This window comes from Suricata suricatta, chromosome 6 (genome assembly GCF_006229205.1).
Source record: "Suricata suricatta isolate VVHF042 chromosome 6, meerkat_22Aug2017_6uvM2_HiC, whole genome shotgun sequence".
Lineage (NCBI taxonomy): Eukaryota > Metazoa > Chordata > Mammalia > Carnivora > Herpestidae > Suricata > Suricata suricatta.
Window position 1 is genome coordinate 50909644 of NC_043705.1, and position 9458 is coordinate 50919101.

At 47.8% G+C, this 9458-nt stretch overlaps 1 protein-coding gene across 2 annotated transcripts; it reads left to right on the forward strand.

The window, feature by feature from the left end:
• The first annotated feature begins 7 nt into the window (after positions 1 to 7).
• Positions 8 to 8887, forward strand: TMEM171 (transmembrane protein 171). 2 transcript variants are annotated; one of them, XM_029941543.1, is made up of 4 exons: positions 8 to 86; positions 2188 to 2900; positions 6794 to 6935; positions 8602 to 8887. In XM_029941543.1, the coding sequence occupies exons 2-4, from the start codon at positions 2261 to 2263 to the stop codon at positions 8798 to 8800; spliced, it is 981 nt and encodes a 326-aa protein (XP_029797403.1). In that variant the 5' UTR covers positions 8 to 86; positions 2188 to 2260; the 3' UTR covers positions 8801 to 8887. The 2 variants fall into 2 exon arrangements, with proteins under 2 accessions (XP_029797403.1, XP_029797405.1); XM_029941545.1 differs by having other exon boundaries at positions 8605 to 8887.
• Positions 8888 to 9458: the final 571 nt, after the last annotated feature.

A 9458-nucleotide genomic window follows, 5' to 3' on the forward strand; every position in this document is an offset into this window, starting at 1 on the left:
CCTCCCCGAGCGCGGACCCCGAGGCCCGGGCCAGGCTCCCGGACGCGCCCCGGCGCAGGCAGCGCGCACGCCGGACGCAGCTTCAGGTAAGCGGCTCTGGCCCCCGCGCTTCTCCGCACTCCCGCGCGGGGTCTGGCGCTGCGCTTTGGTGGCCGAGCCTTGGGGCGAGATGCGGCGCCAGCGCGGGAGACCCCGAGCTAAACCTGCAAGGCTGGGATCCACAAGCTGAACCGCTCCGGGCTGTTCTTGGGCTCCAGCGCCCTGAAACCCACGGAACAGTTCCCTGTAAAAGACTTCTGGCTGTCTTTGCCAGGCTCCCCGAATGCACCAGAGCTTGAGGCTTGGTGAAATGCTGTTGATTTGGAAATGTCCTTTGGAAAGTAGTGTTGGGGCGGTGGATTTGGCTTTGGAGAAATTAAATGTACGTTGGTGTTTTAAAAAGGTTTAATTTTCTATTAGTGTAGATGTTTTTGTGTCCGTTTGTGAACGTCTCATGTATATGAGACAAACTGACTACCCACATGCTATTTTGGATGAGGGATTAATACATATGGCAGGTGCTTAGTCCACAAGTCCATGGAAAAGAGGTACAAATCCAGTTGTAGGCTTCTATTTACTAGTATTTGGGAATTTGCCGTAAGTCATTTGAAGGTATCAGGAATTCAATGAATTCCCGATAGGACTTTGTAGCAGAGAATCATCCTTATCTCTGGAACCAGATTACATGATCCGGATTTTTTTTTTTAATTAGTGCAATCCTATCTTTAAGTGTTTGTCTCAGTTTATTGGCATCTTCATAAATATAGTTTGTCTAGATTTAAAATGGAAGCTTATTTCCCTCCTATATTTCCTTCTTGCCCCAACTTCCTTCTGATTTCAGTGCACTTTTTCCTGGAAAAGTACTTCCTAGTAAAAGACCAGCTATTTGCTTTCGTTACCTAAACTGACCCCCTCTTGGACCTGATTTGGATTTGTCAAGATGGCCTTGGCTTTAGAGCCTCAATCTGGACCTCCTTCATGTGATCGTGGCTACAAAGGGCAGCAAATATTTTAAGTCCTCTTTCTTTGAGCAAGTAAAAAGGGTGGTCACATTTAGGTTGTCTTTTCCAGTGCCTCAACTTAAAGGGTCCTGGTAAAATATTCCACTCAGTAGAGTAAGACGAGATAATGAGATGACCAAGTCAACGTGCATCAAATTGACACCTTTTAAAGAACTGCTTAGGGTACACATCATACATGACAATGTAAGTACAGCGCTTGGTGATCCTGTGGAAGGCACTCTCGCACTTGATTTCACTTACACGCTACTTCCAAAGTCAAGTTCTCTTGCTGTTTAGTGCTCTCTACCTGGTGGTTTTATTGGCTGCTTATTTTGAACAGACCCTAAACCTTTTTGTGGAAGTGAGAGGCACCTTGGAGGGGTGAGTGAAGAGGCCACCTGCACACGTGAGAGGCAAGGCCCCTCCTTACCCGCTGTGCCACACACCCCTGGGTCATCCCAACCCCATCAGCCAGGCCTCGGGATTTCAGGCCAGCGCAGCGCCAGTGCCTGTTTGAGAACTCGAGAATCGAATTTCGACACAGTTCACTTAAAATCCACCAGTCCCACTCTGATCCTGAACTGCCTTCCCATTCAGTTAAAACTGCTGACCTTGGGCCTCCTGGAGATGTGACAGCCTTAGAATAAAGCTGGGAATGGAGAGTTGCCGCAGTCCAAAACAGGAAATGGAAAGTTAGTTACTGAACGAAATTCTACCGACTTAGAAATGTTCAGAGCAGCTGAGATGAAACGTGGGATGTCTGTAAATCAGAAATAATCTCTGTAGTTCTTCCCTCACTCATTATTGTTTGTTGTTTTCCCCCTGCCTGGGGAAGTGAGTTTGTAAGACTCATAACAGGAAAAGCCACACCCAGTTACTTTTGTTGTATGGGTCATGTTTTTTTCAAGATACTCTTGGGGTGCATGGTAATTGCATTTCCTCTTCTTGAATATTTTCATAAAATTACATATTCAAGAGTTTCTGAATGCCAGGGCTTCTGACTCATAAACCAGCTCATCGTTCCCCAGTGTATCACTTGCATCAAGTTCAATTCCTATGATTTCATCCTAGTGTGACTTCTGAAATGGCCAGGGTGGGTCAGGAACACCTGTGCCCCCTTTAACTTGGTGTTTGGTTACATTTGCAGAGCTGTTGAAACGAACCACTGGAGGGAAGGAAATCCATTCTGCCTGGTTCTGGGGAAGGGGCCTCTTCTGGCCATGTCTCCAGTAGCGGCTGCTGAACCAGACCGGGTCCAACCAGACAGGAGTGTCAGCAAGCTCATTTTCTTCCTTTTTGTCTTTGGTGCCATCCTGCTGTGTGTGGGTGTCCTGCTCTCCATCTTTGGGTTCCAGACATGCCAATACAAAACCTTCCCAGACTGCAGCATGGTGCTCAAGGTCGCTGGGCCTTCATGTGCCGCGGTTGGGCTTGGGGCTGTGATCCTGGCCCGCTCTCGGGCACGACTTCAGCTCCGGGAGGGGCGCCTGCGAGGCGGTCAGGCGGACGCTGACCGGGCCTTCATCTGTGGAGAGAGCCGCCAGTTTGCTCAGTGCCTCATCTTTGGGTTTCTGTTCTTGACAAGTGGCATGCTCATCAGCATACTTGGCATTTGGGTCCCTGGCTGTGGCTCCGATTGGGCACAGGAACCCCTGAATGAGACAGACACTGCCGACGCGGAGCCCCAGATCTGTGGATTCCTGTCCCTGCAGATCATGGGACCCTTGATTGTACTCATGGGATTGTGTTTCTTTGTGGTCGCCCATGTGAAGAAGAGAAACAACTTGAATGTGGGCCAGGATGCCTCTGAAAGTGAAGACAGACAGATCCAGAACATGGAGCCTGTCCAGGTCACTGTAGGTACGTGGCTGTCATTCCTATGCATGCTCATAGCACAGTGGCTGTAGCATCAAGGCCTCACGGGGCTGCCCTTGGGTCTGGCCTAGAGTCTCTCTTTTTTCTCTCTCATACACATGTTGCACGCGTACACACACATGCACACGTCTGCACACATACACAGTCCTGCCGCCATGCTAAACCCTGTAAGCATCCTTGTACACCATGTCCTCCCAGCAATTCCTTCCTATTTAGCAAAAGCATTGGGACGTTAAGTTGTGACCTTGACTGAGGTCACAGAGCAAATTAAGAGGAAAGTGACAGAAACTGCTAGGGTAGCCTGGGAGCCTTCTGTCACATTAGAGACCTGCCAAGTACGTGGACCTGTATGGCAGTTTGTGCAGGCCATGCTGATTCTCACCCCTGGCTATCACTGGCTGGCCGTCCTCGGTAAGTCCTTAACCTCTTCTGGCCTTAGTTTACATATCTATAAAATGAGCATTGCATTGCTGAGATTCCTTCCAGCACTATCATGCTAAGATCCTGTCTGTCCCAAGTCCATCCATCTTCTGCATTTTGAGGGACTTTCTGCATGGTTTCCCACAGCTTTACTCCTTTTCTGTAACTTTATCTTTGGCTTCGGGGTGGAGGCGAAGTTTGGAAATACTGTCATAGACAAAGATGAAATGTGATCACATCTGTTACTTCTGTCCCCCATGGAATGCCTGGATGTGACTTTTGAGTTTTCTGGGTTCTGCAGAAGAGCTGGGTTACTATCTCCCAGAGTCCAGCCCCTACAGAACATCAGTAGCTTTTGCCTCAGTTTCCCATGACCAGTGAAAAGCCCCATTGCTGTACAGTTTTGCAAATCTCTTTTTTTTTTTTCCAGTCTCCTACTTTGGGAAGTGTAAAGCTCTCAAGCCATAGCCTTGACATCTACAAGGCCAGCCAAAGAACATTATGGGGAAGGAACAGAGAAGGAGGGAACAGAAAGGGGAATGTGTCTCATGTTTGGGCCTGTCTGTTGGAGGTAGCAGTATTCACAGTGGTGGGTCCCTAGACTGCCAGCCAGCCTTGCATGACACCGGCCTTGGAGAGCAAGGGCAGACAGATTTACAGACAAGTCCTTGAGCCATGGTTGAAGCTCCCAGCTTACTTATTTGTGTATTTATATATTTATGGTGACCACGCCGATATTAGTTATACATTAGCTGACACAGACACCGGGTTCATCCTGGGACCAGATCCCCATCCAAGTATTCTGCAAGGGCCTCCTGTCAGATTCTTTCATACCTACAACAACCCAGTGAGGCAGATACTCTTAGTATCTCCGGGGTAGAGACGACGAAACAGAGACGCAGGGATATCACTTAACTTGCCAAGGGCACAGACTAGCAAATGGCAGATCCAGGACCCCAACCCAGGCAGGTGGGCACGTATGCACCGGGGTCCCATAGAGCTGTGGGGAAGGCCTTGGGACACTTGGGTGGTAATTCTAGTTCTGCTGGCTTCACTTAGTGTTCTCAGCGGCAACAGCCAACTAAAGGGTGTACCCTATGTTATAGATGTTCTCAGTCCTTTTGGGGAACACAGGGGGTGTAAGTAAATACAGTCATTTGCTGCTTGTCGTCTTCTACTTAGTTGGATGCATTTCAAAATGTGCCCTTGGGATTTACTATCAGGAGATCTTTGGGGCTCAGCCTCCCTCCTGGTGGCTGGAGTTGGAGGACAGCAGAAAGCAGGGCTGCTGGTCCTGGGACATAGTGATTCCTGGGTGGTCTTGACCTGATGCTGGCTTTCCACTTAAGTACCTGTAAGTACCATCACACCCTTGAAAGGTTGGCAGCCTAACTCCTTGTTTCTCTCTCCTTTGATATTATGGGATAGGATTCAGGTTTTTAGGAGCCATGCCTTTTAGCGTAACTGATAAGATTCTAGACATTGTCAACGACCAGTTCTGCCTTATGAGGGAGTGGGGTGATAAGAGGCAGTTCTTGGCTAAGTCCCAGAGTTCAGCTGTTCCCGGAATGGAAGCCCCACCTCCCGAGACACATGATACCCTGTCGTGGGCACACTCAGTGCTGGGTCCTGGATACACAGGCAGGGGTATGAGATAGGCCTCCCTTGAGGAATGTCTGCTGTCAACTCAAAGACATCAAGTGCTACGGGACATAGTGGAAGGCAACCCAGGGGTTGGCACTGCTTTCAGGGAGAGCAGGTTGTAGAGCTGGGGGGCGGGGAGCCGATAGCAGAGGTGTGGGCAAGCCCCAGAGACAGCTGGTGGCTTTGAGCACTTCCTTGTTTGTGTTGGATAGGTGACTGGCCTGCTCTAGAGGCTTATTCCCAGGGCCTTTGTTCCACACTGTGTAATTAAAGTGCACAGTCAGCCTTACTTCCTCTAACCTACCGAGACCCGCAAAAAAAATTACATGAGGACCCCAAGATAACCATTATATGTTATCAAGTTTAGGTTAGCGATGTATATTTTAAGCTCTAGTCGCCATGTGCTTGTAGAAGGAGAGAAAAACTTCACACATTTTCCGAAGGGCTAAGTCCCCTGCGGGAAGGAGTTGAGGCAGTACGGTGGAGAGTGGCTGCCATCCGGGAGTGTTTCGTCAGACACGTGGATCAGTGCCACTTGCCGGTGGCTTGTGCTTTAAGCACCTTCGTGGGTGTGTTTAGAGCTGAGCGAGTCTGCTGTGTGATCAGCACTGTTTCAACCACCGCACAAGAATCCAGCCCTCCTGCTCATTCTCTGAGGCAGGTATGGTTAGGGATGAATGGCCCTGCACAGATGTGACAGCTGTGGCCCCACTTGTGCAGGGCCACGCTGGGCTGGTGATTGGCAAATGGCACCCTGGTAGTGCTAAAGAATCTTGTACCGACCAGGACAGGTGTCAGATCTGCTGCCAGTACAAACCGGTTGCCTCCCTGCAGTGCATTCAAGTCCTCTCTCCTTCATTTTGCCTGAGCTGTCATTTGGTGCTGCCGACTTATGAGCGGCTGCCCTCTGACCTTGCCCTCTGGCCTCTGTGTCATGGCGCTGCCACACGGCTAGAATGATCTGGGCAACTCACATGGCACATTTCGTATCAGAATCGGAGTACACATGACAGCCTGCAGCTGGTCTCTGTCTCCTCCCCAAAACACGGCATGTGTTCTGGAAAGAATAGCAGCAACAGAAATGCATAAAAAAAAACAAAACCAAAAAAACCCAAAAAAACAAAAAAAACCCCACAGCACAAGCATATCTTGAGTGTGACTTTCTTTTGTAAAGCTTGGGTGAAGTGATGAAATAAAACCTGCAGAAGAGCACGCACCACAGCCGAGGCAATGACAAAGACTGGCCGTGACCCGGCTTGCTGTCATTCGTTTGGAGGCTAAAACTGCAATTAAGGAACAAGGCGCTTCATCCAACAGCTACGTGTGGATGAATCACAATCTTAACTTGAGAATGAGTAAGCTTTGCAGCAGTAGACAACCCAAGGAAGCCAAGACCTCACAGAAACATGTTAGCTCAGACTTACCAGGAAATATCAGCCCACCGTTTGAAGAAATTGCAGCAAAATAGGGATCACGTGAAATTTACCATCATAAGCATTTGTGAGGGTCCAGCGGCATTAAGTACATCTGCAGTGTTTTGCAACCGTCACCCCTATCAAGTTCTAGGAGTTTTTCATCATCAAAGAGAAACCGCGCTCCATTAAACATTCACTCCAGTTCCCCCTGGTCCCAGCCCCCGGCTGCGTCCACTCTGTGTCTCTGGAAATTTGTCCCACTTTTCAATTTTGGAGTTGGCTTAGGTGTTTTGACCTTTTACATACATGGGCCAGACACAGCATTAATTTATTTTGCTCTTGCTAATGTGCTTGTATTTCTTTCACATCTGTCTTCAATGAAATACTGTGTTTCCTTAGGTGATGCCGTGATAATATTCCCCCCTCCCCCACCACCTTACTTTCCCGAGTCTTCAGCTTCTGCAGCACCTCGAAGTCCTGGGGCTAATGGTCTGCATCAGAATGAAAACCCACCTTCATATTACAGTATTTTTAACCATGGGTAAGACTTCGCTTTTGAATTCTAAGAGCAAGCCTGTTTAACTTTCTCTGGCCTGTGCCTGAGCTCAGGCCAAATTAGTTTCAAGGTGCGGTATGGGAATAAACATTACAGTGGGAGGATCATTTGTGTTGACCTTATATCAGAATTATTGCCTTAGTGTTAACAGTACCTTTCAGGAAACTTTGGACAGCATGTACATTAAAAACGATAAAAGTGGTTATGCCAGGTTAATATGAAGCCTTCTCCAGGCATCTTTATATATGAGCCTCCAAATGATTAACACTTTATCAGCCAGACTGAGCCCTGGGGCAGGGCTTGCAAGGCCCCCTGCTATTTTAGGCTTTGCCGCTTTAGATCGTGGGGAGCTGTAGGGGTCCCCTAGGAGACCTGGTGGAGCACCTGTGTACCTGTGTCCACAGTACTCGTGGAGGTACTTGGGGGACTGGCTAAAATCAGCTTTCACCCCGACCTGGCCAAGGTTGGCTTCCTTTTTCAATGTTCACTTGTTTCCTGGGCCTCAGAGCCTTCTCAGACTGAATGAAGAGAAGGATAAGGTTCACACTCGCACCACACATGCTCCCATACGCCACAAATTAGGAGGCACACCTCGGGTCAGATTAAACAACATTCGTCTAAGTGTTTTTCCTTCCTGCAGAGGGATGCAGTTGAAGGTTTTAGAGACAGCGCTGTGGGATACAAGTGGTGGTTGGTGCAGCCCCTAATGGGGAAAGGCTGGGGGCGGCCAGACTGCTTGGGAGGCTGAAGTTCATGGACACGGAGACGTGGGAGCCGAAAGACCCAGAGGGAATGGTGGGGATGGGTGCTGCCTTACCTGGTCCTTCATGGTTTAAGGTCCATGTTCTTGCTCCTCAAACTGGGTGGTGAGCTGGAGGTCCTACCAGAGATGCAACTAGGATCTGTCCTGCATGAATGAAGGGGAGGTTACATTCTGGACATTTGTAGAATTCTGTTAGTGAATTTTGCATATTCTTTTCTGCAATGATGAACTTCCCTAAGCCCTAAATAGATGTCTATTAACTTAAACAACAACAACTCCTACTTGCTATCTCCACGATTTCTGCATGCCACAGTCTGGCTCTACTTGCATTCTCTCATGTAATTCTCATGGGTAAGAGAGTAGGCACTCTTGTGATCCCCACTTTACAGAAAGGACACTGAGGCTTAGTGAGGTTAAATAACTTGCCCACGATCACATAGCTGGAAAGCAGTGGAGTGGAAATTTAGAGGCAGGTCTGCCTGCTGGTAGAACTCACTCCAGTAGCCCTTCAAGTTTTTGGTTTGATTTAATTTTCTATTTGCATAAGTCTGTATGCCTTATGCAGCTGTCTCAGAAGACAAAATAGCAGAGAAGAGTAACTCTGTGTTACATTTTGGACGGCACCAATACGTTCCTACTTTGTGTCTTCTCAATGTCAAGGGAAACAAAACAGGGTGAAACTCTCTTAATGTTAGAATCAGCTGTAAGGGAAGTAGGACGTGAGGAATGAAGACATATCCGTAAGAAAGAGAACGTGGAAGAAATTACTCCTGAGACCCTTGCAAATGCTCCTAAAAGCATAAAATGAAATGTTTGAAAAGAACCTCCTGTTTAACGTTTGTTCCTATTTTCCCCTCCTTCATTTCTGTTCTCTTTCCTTCTTTTTAGTAGGACCCCAACTCCTGAGGGCCAAGGTGTGGCCTCTGAGAGAGATCGTGAATCTATATACACCATTTCTGGGACTCCTTCATCTGCCGGGATTTCATACACTCCTCATCTCTCCTCAGAACTGCCTCCCAGATATGAAGAAAAAGATTCCATGTCAACCCCATCCTTATCCCCATCTTCTGAGCCTTCCCCACCGTGAGCTGTGGACTCTAGCTCAATTGTATATAAAATCAATCACTATTTTATTGAATCTGTTTTGTAATAAAAAAAAAATACAATGGCATTAGCTCTGTTCTGATTTCCCTGGCATTTCAGTATCAACATCAGGGCGAACGTTCTGGATTAAGCACACCGGACCACCAGAGAGGCAAAGTGCCCATAAGCTGATTCCCACATTTAGACCCACTACATTCAAGCTGGTAGACGAAGAAACAAAGCTTCCAAGAGGCTAATTAAGTTATTCCAAGTCACACTGCTTCTCAGTGGTGAGGTTGGGTCTTGAACCCATCTAATGGTTCTGAAAGCCAGCATGTCCCTACCCTGTGCTGTCAAAGGCTGATCAGAGGCAGCTGTTAATGTTTAGCCTTCTCCATTCTGTTTCCAATGTTAACCGCTTCTAAAGCAAAAAAACTAGATTACTTTTAAGTTCTTTAGTACTTCTTCCTCTTCTTGCCTTCCCTCTCCCTGTCTTCCTTCTGCCTCCTCTTCCTATTCCTCTTTTTTCATTTTGCAAGAAGGTGATTAGGTCGTTTATACTGGGACAGCAACTGGCACATTGATATCCTGAAGCCTCCTTTTTGTGAAATGACACTGCTACTGGGGTAACTAGATTCTCCTGGAAGGATGTGCCTTTCTGT